The 18,087-nt window shown below is 36.1% G+C and overlaps 2 protein-coding genes across 4 annotated transcripts in view; one reads left to right on the top strand and one right to left on the bottom strand.

Annotated features, from left to right (window-relative positions):
* Positions 1-67: 67 nt before the first annotated feature.
* LOC108374168 (SAFB-like transcription modulator) lies at positions 68-1,144 on the bottom strand. The gene is made up of 2 exons (XM_017630136.1): positions 957-1,144; positions 68-827 (listed from the first exon to the last, which is right to left on the bottom strand). Exons 1-2 carry the CDS (start codon positions 1,074-1,076, stop codon positions 171-173), a joined length of 777 nt encoding a protein of 258 aa, XP_017485625.1. The 5' UTR covers positions 1,077-1,144; the 3' UTR covers positions 68-170.
* A 3,308-nt stretch (positions 1,145-4,452) lies between these two features.
* The window catches only part of lili (LMBR1-like protein lilipod), a 22,611-nt gene continuing 8,976 nt past the window's right edge, over positions 4,453-18,087 (top strand). For 2 of the 3 annotated variants that reach the window (XM_017630140.1, XM_017630138.1), the window contains exons 1-2: positions 4,466-5,051; positions 14,560-14,684. In XM_017630140.1, the coding sequence (XP_017485629.1) occupies positions 4,980-5,051; positions 14,560-14,684 (197 nt within the window). In that variant the 5' untranslated portion in view covers positions 4,466-4,979. Of the gene's footprint in view, positions 5,052-14,559; positions 14,685-18,087 lie in introns of all 3 variants that reach the window. The other variant, XM_017630139.1, reaches the window with a different exon arrangement.

The raw sequence follows: 18,087 nt of genomic DNA, 5'->3' as shown, positions 1-18,087 counted from the left end.
ATTTGTTTTTGTTTCCTAGAATATATATAAATATATACAAATCAGTATACAATATATCAGTATTTCAATTATCTATACCGTGTTCTCATTTTTAAAATCGGGTCAATAGTTTTCGAAATACAAGCTTTTGAAGATGTTAAAAATTCCACTTTGGTAGGGCGTCATTAAAATCAGGAATCAAGAGTTGGGTATGGAAAACTTTGTAAAAAGTAATACCTGACCCCTCGACCCTTCACAACCCCATGGGGAACCATTCCGACACAGAAAATGTTAACTCGGGGTAAGACATCCCAAGTATTTTTCTGCAAAACACATTTATAAAGCAAAAACCTCATCTGATATTTAGCGCCTTTCGACATTTCATAATTAATATAATTTTTTAGTTTAATTTTACTCACCTCGTCGTGTAGGAGCTTTTGCTCTTCTTCCCCAATAGTTAAATTTATTGATTCTTCATTAGACTCGCCCGCGTTTTCCTCTTCACCTTCAGGCCCATCATGATAATCCCCTTCTTCATCTGCGCCATCATTATTACCATCACCTACTTCATCCTCGATAATTACACATTCATCATCCACATCGCCTACTTGGTCGACTTGATCGTCGTCATCGCCCTCGAATTGGTCATTTTCGTCATAGTATTCTTCCTCTCCGCCATCTTCTGTTTTAATAGGTAGATCATCTTCGTCAATAGGTTCTTCTTTGATTTTAATTTCTTCAATGAGCTTTCCACCAACTTTTTTTGCGTCCATTGCTTTCTTAGGGGTGGCTTTGGTATTAGGCATAAAAAGGTATTTTGCAGGATCTAAGCCCTCACTTTTGATCGCCTAAAATAATTATTGATGTTACATATATACACGCATATACAAATTCATATTTATATCTATAGCATGTGTATTGAATATTTCCATCAGCCTGCATGTTTTACATGCGTTAGGTAATAATTTAATAAGTACCTGTTCAAGCCGCTCCACTAAAGTTGCCTTAGCGCCAGAAGTTTCTAACTTTCTTTTTTCAAGCTCTTCTTTCAAATCATAAACACGCAGTTCACTCAATTTTTTTCCAGTATCTGGCATTATTCTTTTAAAGTTTAAGATAAAATACTTCCCTCAATTAAAATATGACGGATATGAAATACAAAATGGCGTTTTAATGACATGCAGGGTTGCTACGTTCAGAAGGCATTGTAAATTGGCACTACTGCATAATCTATTACAATTTTTAGGTGTGATCGCAAACGTGACACGTATCCATTAACGAACGATACAAGGGCACGCAAAAACAAGAGATTGAAAAAAGTCGATTTTTGAAGCGAGTTCTACGCCATCTTGTTTCATTGGAAAAGAAAGAAAAGTAAACAAAGCAAAGAAAACAACGAAAACTAACAGCCCTATTATGTTGCCCTCACAAAATTCACCACTCTCACTATTGTGAGGTTTCNTTACATTTAAGAAAACTCCATTCAGTGCTATAATTACGATTTCAGTTTCCAGTTTAAAGAAACACAGGCAATAATTATGTACTTTACTATTGACATTATTCTTAATTAAACATTGATATGATATTCAACCTACATTTTGATCATAAATAACACAATTATATATATTTTATCCTCGAAAAGAACTTTTTCTAATCACGAGGCGAAATTCCCCACAGTAAGTATTGCCGTGCCCGCAAAACCAAAACGCTGCATACAACACAAAAGTACTCCTCGGAGACCAATTGGTGAAAAACTGCGAAAAGGTTTGTTATGGGCTGTTTTTGCTTGCGCGTAAATGTACATTTAGCGCATTTAGCTCTAAATGCTACTCTAAATGTACATTTATCCATACAAAATTCGTCAACTAAATGCAACTCAATCTTTGCATTTAGAATCTAAATGCTAAAAGCAACCCTGTGATCTTCCAAAATTTCCACGATTCGAACATGGTTTAATGAGAAAAAGTGGCAACATTGCTTTTTCGAGTATACAACCGCTAGCTGCGTTTCAGTGATCGCCGATCGAGATTTCATTTATTATTTTACATTATTTGGATAAAGAAAAGTTACGCAAATTCAACATCGATATGATGCTGATAGAAATCTGGATTAATTTGTGATCAACTCTGTTTGTTTTGTTTCCTAATTAGGTGTGGAAAATATAATTGGCAGCACCGACAAATGAATATATACACAAACAAATGTTCGGTTATGGTTAAAACAATTCAGGTTTTTGTATTGAATTTTCGGTTTAGAATTTATTTTTCCTTTTCAGTAGGGGTTTTTGCACATTATCTTTTCCGTGAGAATTTATCGTAATGGATACGGATCTGAATAAGCGACTGGAACACGGCTGTTTGTCAAAAGCATACGATTTCGAACTCGCGTAAATGTACATTTGCTAAATGCGATAGCATGAACGCCCTTCGAAAACATATGTTCGAAAGTGCTAAATGTTGCATTTTAAATGCAGCAAAAACGCTGCATTACTGTAAATACTGTGGTCGAAACACGCTATAAGTAGGTTATGGAGTTAGCGCTTTTATGTTGATGTGGCAACACTTTTAATTGTTATCGATTTTGTTGTAGCATATCGAGCATTTGCCAATATTAGTTGCGTTCCTTATCTCCTAGAAATAGTCACAAAAAGTCCGAGGTAGTCAGATTTAGTCCAAAAAGCGTTCCTTAACTCGAAATTGTCAGCAAAAATGAGAGAGAAACACTCAGTGAGAGTGACCCTCTTCTGTCGGAAGTAGTCAGATTTAGTCAGAAAAATTTTTTCTGGCAAAATCTTGAAAAGTGTCAAACTCAACTGAATTTAAATTAACGGAAATTAAAGAATATGTTTCTTTTGTTTCCTAATTAAGTGAGGAAATTTCAATTAACAGCACCGACAAATGAACATATACACAAATAAATTTTCGGTTATACTTAAAACAATTCAAGTTTTTGTATTGAATTTTTGGGCTAAAATTATTTTTTTTCTTACCAGTAGGGTTTTTGTACATTATCTTTTCCGTGAGAATTGATCGTAATAGATACGGATCTGAATAAGTGACTAGAACACGACTGTTTGTCAAAAGCATACGATTTCGAACTCGCGTAAATGTATATTTGCTAAATGCCATAGCATGAACGCTCTTCAATAACATATATCCGAAAGTGCTAAATGTTGCATTTTAAATGCAGCAAAAACGCTGCATTATTATAGCTTTTTTTTATTTTTAGCGCCCGTTTCACATTACCCATTTCGTAATACATATTTTTTTTTTAGATAATTTGAATATAATTTTTTAAAAGGTGTTAAGGTCCAAGCCTTTTAATTTGACACCGCATCTGAGAAAATCGAACGAACGGCGCAGTTATTATGGCATTGCCAATTAAATGATTTGAATTCGTTTGTTCTACGGGTGGCAACTCCGTTCGAAAAAATAAAACAAGTTTGCACATCTACAGGCCCAGCGCTTTAATTTGACACCCCATTTTTGAAAATCGGTGAACGGTGCAGATCTTTTATCCTGAACAAAAGATTTGCAGTTATGTGCACCGACCTTGCCAGTTCACTCCGTTCGGTTACTTCCATTATAACCGAGGCATATTAAAGGCCCTACAGACGCATTGCTTTATCGGCCAACCAGTTGACCAACCTACTTAACGAAATGCCCTACAAACGCACCAACCAGTTTTCATAAGTTATACGCATTTTCACTAGCGAAACGAACCGAAAAACACATGTTAACGTTAATGCGCCTTTAAAAAGTGAAATCGCATTTTAAGTTGCCAACTTGCCTACACACAGAGCAACAAGTTTACCAACCTGCCTCAAAAATTAAAAATTTTTGATTTTCTCCAACTTGACGTATAACTTGACGTACAACTTGACGAAGGATTGCCAACTTGCCTACACACGGCTTATTTACCACAACTTCTATCGGTTGGCCAGCTGGTTGGCCGTAAATCGATCCGTGTGTAGGGCCTTTTAGAGAAAAACTATCGATATTTGCGGAAAAATCATCGTTGGTCGGGGTATTGGAAACTTACATACTATCGATAGTGTCATCAATTTTTTTCCAGTTCTACTGAGTTGTCCGTTTGAAGTTTGTTTGCGTTTTTTATACGTGGAAATTTCTGAAAAATTATTTGTTTGGAAAATTAGCTTCATATGTGGGTGCGGATGAAAATGTATATGTGTATAAAGATATAACATTGTTGTGAAGTCACATAAATAATTCTATGCAAAAACCAGAACTTTGCTTTACAAAAAGTAAAAATNACCCTAATTTCCGAATTTTACAAAAAAGGGCATATTTCAAACCCAATTTGTAAATAAATTAGTAACCAACATTTACAAAAGTGAGTGTTAAAATATTGCGTGGACCCTTGACTACAAGTGTGTGAAATTTTTTTTTGGATCGGGCCACCCATTTGGACGGAATAGCCCGAAATAGTTGTGAGCGGTACTAAACCCCACCCGTAAAAATCGCTATTGAACCGAAAGGGGAGATTTTTGTGGCAATCAAAGAAGTGGAAACTGAAAACATTCGGAATTGTGAGTGAAAACGGGAATAAAAACAAATCTTTGATTTTCTAGTGAACTGCGTTTTATGAGTTAACACACATAAGTGAAAAATAAACTTTTATATCTGGTATCGTTTCCTTTTTTGTGCTAAACATTTTCAGTGCTGATGTGCCGAAATTATATTGCGGCGGTTCACAGTCCACTTCTTCCAAGGCTGCCTGACCTTTGTGGCTCAAGCATTAAATTCGAATAGATTAGAAACTAATGATAGCGCAATTTGCTCGCCGCCGCGCCGTGCAGGCTAAAATGATAAGCATGCCGTGAAAATCGGAAGTTGTTAATAGTAAAAACCAATGCAGGGTTCGCATACCACCACCCATAAGTGTTCTGAATTCATATCAAAGCGTAAAAATTTCGGAAACATTTTTTTATCAACCTGGCCGCTGCAAACGGGGAATTTAAAAAGTTCTTTGGTGGCGATATGGACGAGGAAGAGGAGGAAGTAACTGATATTAAATTGCAGATTTTTCATAACAATCTACGTGAAAACATCGTAAGCATTCCAAATTCATTATACTACATACTAGCTTTGCAATTTGTTAATGTACATAAATATAAATATCGTCGGATATTTTTTCAAAACCGCCTATCGACCAGTTGCTAAACCGCCTAAATCGCCGTGGTGGCAAAAATGAGATTTGGTAATCCCGAGGCATCGAGATTTATGCATACAAATCGTAAAATCGTTAAAAACAACGGATTTGTAAAATAATAGCTAAAGAAAATACCGCCTATCAAGGCTATGCCTTCAAAGAAAACCCGTTTTTTCGCTTTCGTTTAAAATTTGAATGCCGTAAGATAGCCGGTTTTGCAAAAACATCTTCGATAGGTATATGTTTACGTTATAGTACTTTAGTAAAGGATTGTTATATTATTAGTTAAGTTTTTTTTTTTTTTTTTTGTTGTACCAAACTGCTTTCCGCAGGAAAGAGTTAAGTTTTCGTATTCTCCAGCAGTATCCAGGAACTTGCCAGCAGTGTTGCCGTTTTGATACATATGTATCCAACTGGATACATTTTCGCCTTAAATTTTGAGGGATACTTCGCTTTTGTCCTCAGTGTAAATTTAGATACCTTTTCCCATAAGTATTCGTAAGTTGAAGGAATGTTTTATTTATTTATGTACGAGCTATTATAAAATTTTTAACAGTTGGCTGCTTATACTAGAAGCAAGAAATTTTCCGATCAAAAGTTATTAACCTACGCAGAAAGGTGTTCAGTTTCTTTTCTTCGCAACACAGAAAGAGAATTCTACTTTGTGAGGGTTATTATCCCTAAGTTCGGCCGAAGGCCGCCTATTCAGAAAGATGTTCTGCGCAGAAATACTTCGGCTTCTTTTTATGGCAATACAGAAAGGAGAAGGAAGTGAGGGTTACAATCCGTAATTATCTAGGTGGGCTTTCAACCTCCAAAATTGGTCAAAATTTTGGAAAGGGGGTACCACTGGCCGCGTCTGGTCCTCAATAACAAGAATCCGAAAGCTGATATTAACTTTTTTTACCCGATCAAAAGTTAACAAAAAATTTTGGGCGTTGAAAGCCCAACTAGATAATTAAAAACTTATAACTTATAAATTTTCATTTATATGTCGTTAAGCGAGAATTTAAACAAGCCGGAAATAGAAATTTTTCTTGAAGGCGGAATTTACAGACAAATACAAGTTTTTCAGCAATTTTTAATTTCATAGATAGCTTCCCAATCCAACAGTTTGATCGAAAAACATTCTAACCATAGTAGCAGGAAATAACAATTTACTGAACTAAATGTAGCAGGTCAACATTTGTTTAAATTAGTATTATTTAAATAGACTAGGAAAATTTTTTTCAAGTATTTCTGGGAATTTAATCGTAGTAATAAACATCGAACATGCGAACTTTGGCCCGTAGTTGTGGTTAGTATTTTTCCATTCTTAAAAACAGATCTGGGAAACAAGGCCCGCAGTTATAGCCAAAATTAAGTCGAAAGTTAGTAATATCAAAAAGCTGCAATTAACTTTGCAACCTTTGCTTCCCAAATCCGTGTCTAAGGATGGGAAAATACTGAGTACATATTAATAAGTTTGTTGAGGGGCCGAGTTTATCTTCCATAGATGTAATTGGTGTCACTGTGTGCGTGCGAATAAGTCCCTGCAGTAAAACTTATGGCCAACTCAACTTAGTTTAGTTTAGCCACTTTTTGGACTTAAGTCAAAAAATAGCCTACGTTTTGCACAGCTTATTCTTGACTAAGTCAAGAAAATTGACTTAACTAAGTTAAGTTGAGTTGGAGAAACCAGCCTTTAGAGACAGTCTGACAAAGCGCTAGTTCCGAACTACATATCTCAGAATTTCAGAAAATATCAAATGTGTTTCAGAAAAGGGCAAATGTATTTCAGAAAAGCTCAAATGTATTTCAGAAAAGGCCAAATGTATTTCATAATATACTTATTTTCGAGGACATAGCTTTTATTATGAAACATTTATTAACTGGAACAGGAGAATTGATTTTCTTCAAAATTGCTACGTTTTCTGCACTTTGCACTAAAGAATTTAATACATATTCGCTTTCGCTAATTTCGATCGCTAAAAATCTCCAAAAGTAGGCGCGCCTAACAACATGCAACATCTAATAACATGCCCCCATACTGCCAGATTTGGCTGATTACACTTTGCTTATGTTACTTTTCATTGTTGCGTACTTTTAGGCACCACGGCTTTCAACTTAGAGAATTTTAGCGATGGATATTTATCGTACCGATTGTCGGAATTCCACTGCTGGTCTCTTGAAATCTTTATTAGTTTTCATTAAAAAAGATGATCAAATTGAGTGTAACATGAAGGCTTCAGTCAATTGCGAACACAAAATACCAATTTTGAACCACTGTGCAATGGCTTCCGAAAACACGTTTAGCGAGCCGCTTGCTCCAATTCAGACGACCGCTTGCAGCCACACCTACTGGTGAACAAGAGCTGCAGACTTAGTGAGCCCTTAAACCGGATAAGTCGGAGTGGCCCCACCGAAGCTCTCTCTCTTTCTGCCGTTAGGCAAGGCTCCACTCGGATCGGTTTCCGCATTTCGCACTTGGGTTGCTCAAGTTGCCTAGAGGATTTTGTAACGGCTTTCAACTTGATATGATTTATATGTTCACAGATTTTTCGAAAGCCTTCGACGATATCTCCTATAATATTTTAGTGACCAAATTAGAATGTATGGGAATCCACTCGGGCTTCTTAGAGTGGATCAGGTCCTACTTACACGTGAGAACTAGCACGGTGGTTATTGATGGTGTTTAGTCGAAGCCAGTTATTTCTCTTTCAGGGGTCCCACAGGGAAGCAGCTTGGGTCCAATATTCTTCATACTTTTTATTATCTATTTATTTATTTATTTATTTATTACAGTCATTTGACCTATATACATTTGAATTATGTATTGCAATATATAATTAAAGTAAAGTTAAATTTAATGCTTAAAATAAGTTAACCTGTTACACTTTTCCTTCTAAGCTATATATATTCTATTCTCGATGCTGTTGTAATGGACGGGATTCCAAGCAGTATCGTAAATATATCACGTACGAGATGCGGTCTAAGGTGACATCAGTTCTTGTCTTTCAAATGGTAGGGGTCTTTTGTTTGCTGATGACTTGAAAATTTATTCCGAAATTAGATGTACAAAAATTCGGCTGCTCTTTAATCGCAGCTTGACAGGCTTTATACTTGGTGTGTTGAAAATCGGCTTTTCCTTAACATCAAGAAATGCCATAAAGTATCATTTTCTAAATCAAAAGTACAATTACCAACCAACATCTTATTGTATTTCAAATACTTGCCTAGACTCGAAAAGTGAGACGAAAGATCTTGGTGTTCATTTCGACTCAAAACTCACACTTCTGAGTTCACCGATCCTTATACTATTAAGATGCTTTATACCGCGTTTGTGCGTTCCAAATTGGAATAAGTATGCTGCCTTTATTTGGAGACAAAGTCATATAGTTCATACTAATTCTTTAGAAAAGGTGCAAAAGGTATTTATACGCTTTGCTCTACGTTCATTAAATTTTGCTGAACCATTGCCATCTTAACATCTCCCGTTGTCGGCTAATTAGCCTACCAACTTTGCACAACAGTAGAACCTCTCAGGCTGCCTCATTCTTATTGGGAATCCTATCGGGAAAAATTGAGCGCCTGTCCCTACTTGAGAGAATCCAATTTTATGTTCCTAGCCGTAATTTGCGTCGATTTGATGCTTTTAGAGTTGGGTTAAGCAGAACGGCTTTTGGTGCAATAAACAATAAACAAAACTTTATCCGATTATAATTATTTATCAAGCTTTTTAGACGTAGACTTTACCAATTTGGTACAAGTCCTTGAGTAATCCTCTGATCCAAGTAGCTTCTGAGACTGCTTCACTCAAAAAGGTAGATACTGTTGTTTGTTTCTTCGAAGACCATGATACATTACAACCAAATACTTTGAAGACTTAACCACTAATTGACTTTCTATCAATTATATCCCCTTTCAAATCAGCATCTGCGTATCCAACTAATTTAGCGTTTTATATACCGCACGATTCTCTTTAGGGCTTGCCAGTGTTTCTCGGATGGGTTTTGTTGAAACCTACCCATATTTCCAACTACCCAAAAGCTCTATATCTTTTTCCAAAGAACCAGGATCTTCTCTAAAAATAAAATGCATATTATTCTCCGTTGGAATTTTCACTGGGTTGCCCTCCGAAATTTCGAATTTCTCCAAAACAGTTTCAGTATTTGCTTATTGAGGTAGTTGCAAACCATTTTTGAAGTTTTCAATTTTCATACCCAAGAAATATTTTAGTTGGACACAATCTGACATCTCAAAAGCTATTCGTCAATTCTTTTTTAAGGTTTTCTATTGCAGNTTTTTTTTTTTTTTTTTTTTTGTGTAAAGGTAATCGTCGTGCTTGGAACGCCCAACTAAAGCTAAAAACGAATGTTGATGCGTTCCCACGACAGTCGGGAGGACTGTCACTCCAGCAACACTCCCCAAAATCTCTTTGGGGAATTTGTATGCTGTTACACCAACAACAACATGAAAACTTGTTGAATTCTATATTAGGTATTGAAAGTTTTGATTTATATGATTTTGGTTAAAAGTTTGGTTAAAGCATGAACCAATTTTATCTTGAAAATCATTGTAAATATTAAAAACAAAACACCATTCATCCACTTTTGACCGCCACTGTACATACAAAGCAACTTAAATGTGAGCTTCTACTGTCAACATGTACTATGTATGTATTTTAATTTACAAAGTGTGATCTAAAGTCCACGTATCACACATTTATGGACCCCAATATGTATAATCAGCCAGCTAGAATCGATGTATGTATGTATGTATGTATAATTGAATTATGTGTTTAACTTATCAGATTTTTGTTCGATTAAGAATACATAGTCCATCCTTAGCGCTCGTTTCTATACTTTCTTTTGCAGTATAATACTTTTTTTTTTGGATTTCAAAATGTATACTGCTGTTTTTTCAAATACTGCCTTTATACGAAAAAATACTTTTTCTTTGCTACCAAAAATTTTTAATGCACAGAAGTATTTAGTATAAATTTATGAATCGTTAATACAAAACGATTTAAACTAACAGCAAATTGGTCGTGGAAACACCTTATAAAAATGCCTGTTACAATAGACCACGCAAAAAAAAATCCTGCAATGCGACTGGAATACAAATCAGATTTTAGTATTTTTCGATAATTCTTAGATTGGAGTTTTTGGCACACTAGCTTTATTACTCCAGATTTGGTTCGTTTTGGCAAAAGAACATTTTCATCGTTTAAAGTTAACATTTTGAAGTATTTAAAAAAAAAAGAAATCGTTAAGTTTCAAAAATTACAAAATTGCATGCTGCCATTTTTTGTTTAATTTGGTGGCACACTTTTGAAACTTGACAGATATGATTTATTTGGTGCCAACTTTCATTGCCTCTGATCTAAACACTCTATCTGAAATCTTCCCAAAGTTATTAAAAAAAAAAATCTGGTTTTTTCGAGTGACAATGAAAAAATTAGTAATTTCGGTACTTTTTCGCGTAGATAACCATTTTAAGGCTAAAACTGTGTAAATACTTGGTTTATTTTTTATTGAACTTATTTCTGGAACTCCATTGATTGAAATAAATGTAAGAAGAATGCTTTATCGTTTCTTTTCTGGCGGGAGAAGGGAGTGTCACTAAAAAAACAACTCGTGAGATATATATCCCTGCAGGGAAAGCAGAGAAAGTGAACTAGAATTCTACCAGTTTGTGTTTCAGCCCAACTAGTTCACGTTCTATCCTTTTTCAATGTTAGCGACTGGTATTTTTAACATTGCGATGTCCTACGAGTGGTAAAATTTAAAAAAAAAAAAAATATTTTTTTTTAATCTATTTTTTTATGGCACAAGTATTTTTTCCCATATATTTGTTTCTTTTTTTTTGTAATGCAACTAGATTTTTAAGTTTGTTATTTATATTTAAATTGAAATAATTATTTCTACTTACTTGATCTAACTTTAAAAATGTTAACCACCTCCGAGCGGCCTCGAACCTGCGATCCCAGAACCAGAACCAGTAGTCTTCACGTGACGCCACAGCCGACATTTGTAAGAAAAGCAATTAATTGCGTTTTATTTTAGGCTTTGGCAATTTCATTTCATTTCATTTCATTTCATTTGTCAGATGTCGCTGAACGCTTAAGTTCTTCGAAAATGTCGACCTGGTAGGCACATACTAGTTTACGAACTAGTATTTTTTCTAACTGGTTTGGGTTTTCACTGCAGGGTATGTTTCATATGTGTCTATACTTTCATATGAAGAAAATTGGGAAAGACTTTGACCAGTTTTGACAATTTTTCTTTCGTTTGTTTAAAAGTTTTTTTTTTTATTAAATTCCAGTTAAATACACTTACAGCCGGGTTCAGCAGTAATTTAAACGGAAAATAATTTCTTATTTTCCGTTAATTTACATATAAAATTAAAATAATTTTTCACTTAAATTGCTTTCGAGAAATTGGGTGTTAGCACCATATAAATTCGCATTTCAAACTCTGTAGATAAATAAAAAAAAATTACAACAACAAACTTTGTATGCAGAAAGTTCCAAATATGCAGATATGTTAATTTTGATGAGCTTCTTTGACCTAATTGGTGATTAGTGCAAGTAAAACAAACGTTTTTTCTTCACTGTTTTGCTCTACGTTTCGCTAAAACTGCTTAGCATCCTCAGGGGCCAATCATTATTTTAAATTAACCATGAAAAGAAGATACAACAAACAAACAATTAGAAACAAAAAAAGGTGACATTGAACATGCATGTAGCTAATAAAAATCACAATATTTGAATTTATCACACAATAAATATTTATATACTCTTTCTTTAACATACAGTCAGCGTCGAAAATATGAGACATCAGGGCCCAGCAAACTTTTGGAGTCATAAATGAGTCTTTAAGGAGTCCTATTTCGGAGCCTTTACGAGCATAATGAGCTCATTTAAAAGTCCGATATGAGAGTGTTAAAATTCATACATCAAATGAGCCTCAATATGAGTCATATTGGGCTCTTATTGGCCTCACATACGGCTCATTTTGGACTCTTTTAAACCAATTTTTGGCCTCATATATGAATTATATCAGACTCTTTTTGAGGCTCTTATCGGCCTCATAAATTACTACATTCCGGCTCTTATTTAAGGTTGTTCTTTGAGTCTTATTGAACGCACTATATTTGTAAAGGCATTCAGCAATTTTTTTTTTTAAATAACATACATATTTACGTGCATATACACCTTCCAACATTCATTTAATATCAGCAGCTGCAGCTAAATTTTGTAAATTTTTTGTTTTCTAATTATTTTTAATCTCTGTATAAACAAGTTTAGATATAAATTTCAAATCTTTATTGTTTTTATATAGGTGCAAGGTGCTGGCTCATAACTTGGATCATATATGAATCCTAAAAGATTCATATAAGAGTAAAACATTTTTTATTTTTGAAACTCATACTTCTTATCTACCTAGGACTCCTTTCGGACTCATTTATTCTGAACACTCAGAATATGTTTGGCGGGGTAAGCATATCTTGACGCCGACTGTATATATGTACGAATATTTGTTAGCATTTAATATTTATTTGTTAACATTTGAACACATAAACACAACGAGTTTTAGTCCAGTAAATTGAATTAATGCATATGTGGATGTTTATTATTTTCTTCCATACAAAACAAATTTTCGAACATAGTAACTTCGTATAGAGCAAATGCATGCCACGCATTTTTGCATATAAAGACTCAAAAATCACCGCGAAATATGGTGACTTATATACATATCGTCGTTAAAAGTACAAAACCGCGTATCGTCATTCTGCAAAACCGCGTAACTGACATTTGCTGCCAAAAATTGGATTTGGTCACACATGCTCTTGGCTCAATCCTTATCCATTCGTCCTGAAATATACTAGCCAGAAATGCGATTGCTTTATAAAAAAGCGAATCATTTTGAAATATGAGTGTTTTCACTCTCTAGAAAATAATTGATGCAACGTCACATACGCGGTTATGCATTTTGTTGATACGCGGGTTTGGATTTTGTTGATACGCGGTTTTGTACCTTAAACGACGATGTATGTATATATACTGTGCTAATCCCACGTCTCTATTTTCTACTAAATGTGTCTTAACATCTGTCAAATTTCTGTTTTAACTTTGTTCCTTTTCCTAATGTGGGCAACTTGCTGTCTCAACATATCACTTTCAAAATAGCATCAAGCCAATCAGTTCGATCTGTTTCTAATGTAGATCAAGGACGTGAACCGGATGAAAAATTTGGTCGGTTCGGTTCAGTGGTTCGAACCGTTTTTGCACTTTTGTATTGGTTCATCAAAGCGGGTTTTTTGGTCTTTGCACCGGGGTTTCGGTTCGGTTCAACGGTTCGAAAAACAAAAACATAACGCGCAAGTTTAAGTGTCCAGTGTAAAGTGCAACAACGCGCAATGTTAAGGTTCAAGTGTCTGTCAAACGAGATGGGTTACCTTTACATTTGATATTGTCACATTGTAAACAAACATGTTAGGTATTACCATGAAAATAGTGGGTACATTTATCTATTGAAAATTGGTTGAAACGAACCTTTAAACCTTTATAAAAAAAAATACCAAACGGTTTCTTAATTTTATGTAACTATAATTTTAAAGAATGTGACTGGTGGGATACTGAAAATAAATTTATTTTACCCTTGTACACTCAAGGATGAATTTTAGCCAATACTCTTAATTTTCACGAACGATATTTTTGTGTTGTAAAATATGAATTATACGCTTTCTTTTTCAATAAAAATTAGGTTTATATAATCTTCATAGAAACATTAACAAATATTTAAAGTTGTGACTGGTGGGGGGACTTCTCCTTGTGACTGGTGTAAAGTAATTAAGCATGAAATAAAAGTTTCCATAGACAAAAATTGCAACTTCTTTTTATTTATTTTTTAATATTTTTCACCAGATTAATGAAATGTAGTAACTTAAAAAGAGTAGTAGTCCGAATTAGAGATAATTAGGGCATATTTCAATTTATGTCGTTCTCCTCTTTTTACATGGAATGTCCCAAAACCAATGTTTTATATAAATTTAGATATCTTTCAAAAATTTTATTAAAAAAAATCGTTTGTTTATTAACATTTTAGTTCTCGGTCTTGGTTGTTGACAATTATGTGGAAATGCTCATATCTTATTTGAAAATGTGTCCAAATTTATGCAGAGGCATAGAAGCAGTGTCGCTCAAAATTATACACACGAGTTTATTGTGTGTGTGTATGTATGTACAAAAACGAATCGGTTTAGATGTATCAATTTGGATACATTTTATGTATTTACTTATGTACATATGTACGTACTTTAACTTATCATATATCTATACACACATACATAAGTATACATGCTACATACGTACGTTTGTGTTGTATCAACTCAAATACATATTTATTTTATTTCTATTCGTAGATATTTCTGCTGCTATTAATGTTGTTGTATCTAGCCTCCTATGCGCTGGTGTCACGTTTTCGTCGAAAAGATCGTGACGATCTCTTCTCCACCGATGAAGATGAAGTGCTCGTCTATCGCATAAGGTATGTATGTATGCTGTATGTATTTATAATATGGAGTGAAATTAACAAAAAACATATAAATCCAAGTTTCAAACTTTACGCAATATCTATAATATAGTTGAATACTTTCGAAAAAATGTCAAGCTTTTTAATAAAGTCTTGTTGACGGTGTTCTACATTTTGTTTCATAAAAAGTACATTCGACTACTTATTTCAACCTGCAAGACGCCATCTGTGCATGCATTTTTGCGATCGAATTTACTCATTTTATTCGGCAACTAGTTATGGTTAAACATTTTCTGAACTGATTGATATAAAATATTAACCCAAAGAACAATGAATTTGAGGAGCTAACAAAACGAATGTTCCTCTCCTTTGCGAAGTTCACGCCAGTTTCTTACATCAGGTGTAGACAGATTCCTTCCTTCCCTGTTTCGTTGTTCATCCAAGGGAGCCGATTCATCCATACGCTCGAAACTTCTCGAGTTAGCAGAATCGCTGCCCTTAACTATGTCCCACGATATTATAAATCTTATACAATTCGTCGGACACGTAAATAGCGTTCATAGATCTTCCTCAAGATAGCCCCCAAAAGCTTTCTCATAATATATGGACATGATGAGAGATTTATAGAGAGGGTGAGTTTGTGTCAACAGACCGCTCTGCTTTTTTCAACTGTTAACCTAGCCTGCAGCAGCATCTGTTATTCTTTAAGAATATTATTCTTCGCTGTGTTCAAATACCCGCAGACTATTTGCGTGTTGCTGGGAATTTCGTCGTCGTTCACCGCGTGGTCTTTGGCCTCCTCTAATTTTTCTGTGATTCAGATTAGAGATGGGCACGGGATATTGGGACCCGCGGGACACATGGCACTGATTTCAAAATGACCGGGGTGGACGGTATGATAGGTTTCGGGACCCATAGGATCCGCGATACAATTCTGAAAAACGTCGGGATGGGCGGGTTTGATAATTAAAAATTGAATTTCGGGATGGGCAGCTCTATCCAATATCTATATTGAAAAAGTTCCATCTCTTCTTGTTTAAAATGGTGCGGAGAGGCCTCAACGTCACTCTAAATAAGTACATACATACATGTGCATGTGTCTTAAGTTCCCATCCCTCTCGTGTTGTTAGGAGTGGCTTTGAAGCACTGCTGAGCACTGCCTTGCCCGCGGGCAAAGCTCTTTTAAGCTTCCTATACATTTTGTATAGGCGCGTGAACAGCGAAAGCTCTCTCTGCTCATTGCTGTTTTGAAGTAAACGAAATGGTTGTATGTCGATTTGTTTGGCCCTTATTATGAGCTGCATTCGATTTTCGATCTTCGCTGGCTATCGAAGATCGAAAGTGAAACTCGTATTATGAGCTATGCAAGCGTGTCGAAATTTTCGTTGAGTATCGAATTTTCTGTCGAACAGAATTTTGCTTTCGATGGTGTAGCGAAGTGTTAGAAAATTGTGAAAAATTTATGATTTTGTATATGTTTTCTTACATTTTGGCGGCTAGACACTAATTTTAAACAATTTTTATTAATTTCATGCAGTTCTAACATCGTGAATACTAAACACAAGCTCGAAAGGCTGGTTTTACTTGTGAAAGAAAATCCCAATACTCTGTTGGCACGATCTCTGAGAACAAAATCGTAGCGCTGTTGATAGTTTTAAAATATTTTAAATAGATTTGGCTCACAAACGCCTCTTTAGATGGTCGGAACTTTTTAATGAATCTGTAGACAAATTTCTTAAATATATTTTATATCAAAATATATTCGAAAGACTAATAAACTTAAACTCTCTTAAACATTTGCTACTCCTGGCCAGTTTACTAAGCTCTCATCCTCTGACGAATCGTTGAACCAGAACTCGTTGTACTCATTTTACCACGTTTTTATAAACTTGCTTTCTTTTTTACTTCATTTTAATTAGAACAAATTTACATAAATATGTATAAGCACACTATTTAGTTTGCTCGATTTGTAAACAAAGCTTCTCAGCGGTGAAAAATATACTATTGTGAACAACCTAAACGAGCGAAATTCACAATAGCGCTATTCTTCATCGAATGAGCGCCATAATACCAAATGAAAATTCGTTCGCTCAGCACTTTCGACCACAGTCGAAAATCGAATGCAACTCATAATAGGGGCCTTTGTCTAGGATTTGACGCACTACGAAAATCCGGTCAATCGCCAGCTAAGCGCATCTTCTTCCTTCTCCTCAAAATACGTCTCCTCTCTCTTGCTGTCTGGGAACGCTCAATAATCGCTCGCGTAGCAATTGGCTGCAGAGTGGCTTTGTGTGCTGCATATTTCACTGCAGAGACTACACTCTTCGTTTTACCAGATGCGGCTACAACAACCCCGTCCAGATTGGCTGATATCTCAGTCGTTGTCGTCGAGTTACACTAACGGCAGCCCTAAGAAGCGTGCAGCCTCTATGGCGTCGGTCCATAGGGACGACGCCGCTAGGATTGTGGGGTTTTCCGGGCATACGAAGAGATGTTTCGAGTCGTGAGGGGTCTCTCCGCATGCCGGACATTCGTTCAGCACATCCGCATTTAACCTACTCAGGTAGGAATTTAGCATGCTGCAGTAGCCAGACCGAAGTTGGGCTATTGTTGTCCTGGTCTCCCAAGGCAGATGGAGCTCCGTCGCGTCATGTCCGGTGTTTGTGTGCCTAGAACGGCATTCACAGGTCTTGAGTCTACATAACTCGAGTCTGCGTCCCTGTGAATGCCGTTCAGGGCCTGTCTGTGAGCTGACGGGTTCAGAGGATGCGTAATGAACCTCTGGACTTCGTCCGTCAGTTCATATAGATGCCTCCTGACGTGCCTCGGCGAGGGCTCCTCTGCAAGCAGCTGTCTATTTGGGTGGCCACATCTGTGGCTCCCAGCAAGAAACTGCTTGCAGAGCATCGTGCTGTGCTCCCTAATTGGGAGCATTTTCGCCTCATCGTGGAGGTGGTGTTCTGGTGACATCAGGAGGCATCCGGTCGCTGTCCTAAGTGCTGTATTTTGTACCGTCTGTAGCTTCGTCCTCTGCGTCCAACTAGTCCCCGGCGACCACACTGGTGCTGCGTAGTTTAAAACCGGCCGGCCTATTGCCTTGTATGTTGCCAGCAACGTTTCTTTGTCTTTGCCCCAAGTACTGCCGGCTAGCGACTTGAGGACCTTGTTGCGGCTCTGTACTTTATTGACAATAGCGGTTGCGTGCGCAGAGAAGGAGAGCAGGCTGTCGAATGTTACTCCGAGTATTTTAGGATTATTCACCGTCGGAATTGGTGTGTCATCGACGTGAATTCCTAGCGGTAGCCTGACCTCCTTCGTCCAGGTTGTGAACAAGGTCGCAGAGGATTTCGTAGGGGAGAGGGCTAGACACTTCGCAGTGAAGAAGCGAGACAGTTCGGAGAGATAGCCGTTTACTTTC

The sequence above is a fragment of the Rhagoletis zephyria genome, unplaced genomic scaffold (assembly GCF_001687245.7).
Source record: "Rhagoletis zephyria isolate East Lansing unplaced genomic scaffold, Rhagoletis_zephyria_1.1 Rzeph_scaffold_07424, whole genome shotgun sequence".
NCBI lineage: Eukaryota > Metazoa > Arthropoda > Insecta > Diptera > Tephritidae > Rhagoletis > Rhagoletis zephyria.
Note: the sequence above shows the minus strand (reverse complement) of the source record. Positions and strands in the feature narration are given on the sequence as shown.

Bases quoted from the DNA above. Each gene is read 5' to 3' on its own strand.
- LOC108374168 (XM_017630136.1), bottom strand. From the start codon at position 1,076: ATGCCAGATACTGGAAAAAAATTGAGTGAACTGCGTGTTTATGATTTG. The intron at 828-956 runs GTACTTATTAAA...TAATTATTTTAG, and splicing joins TAGTGGAGCGGCTTGAACAG to GCGATCAAAAGTGAGGGCTT.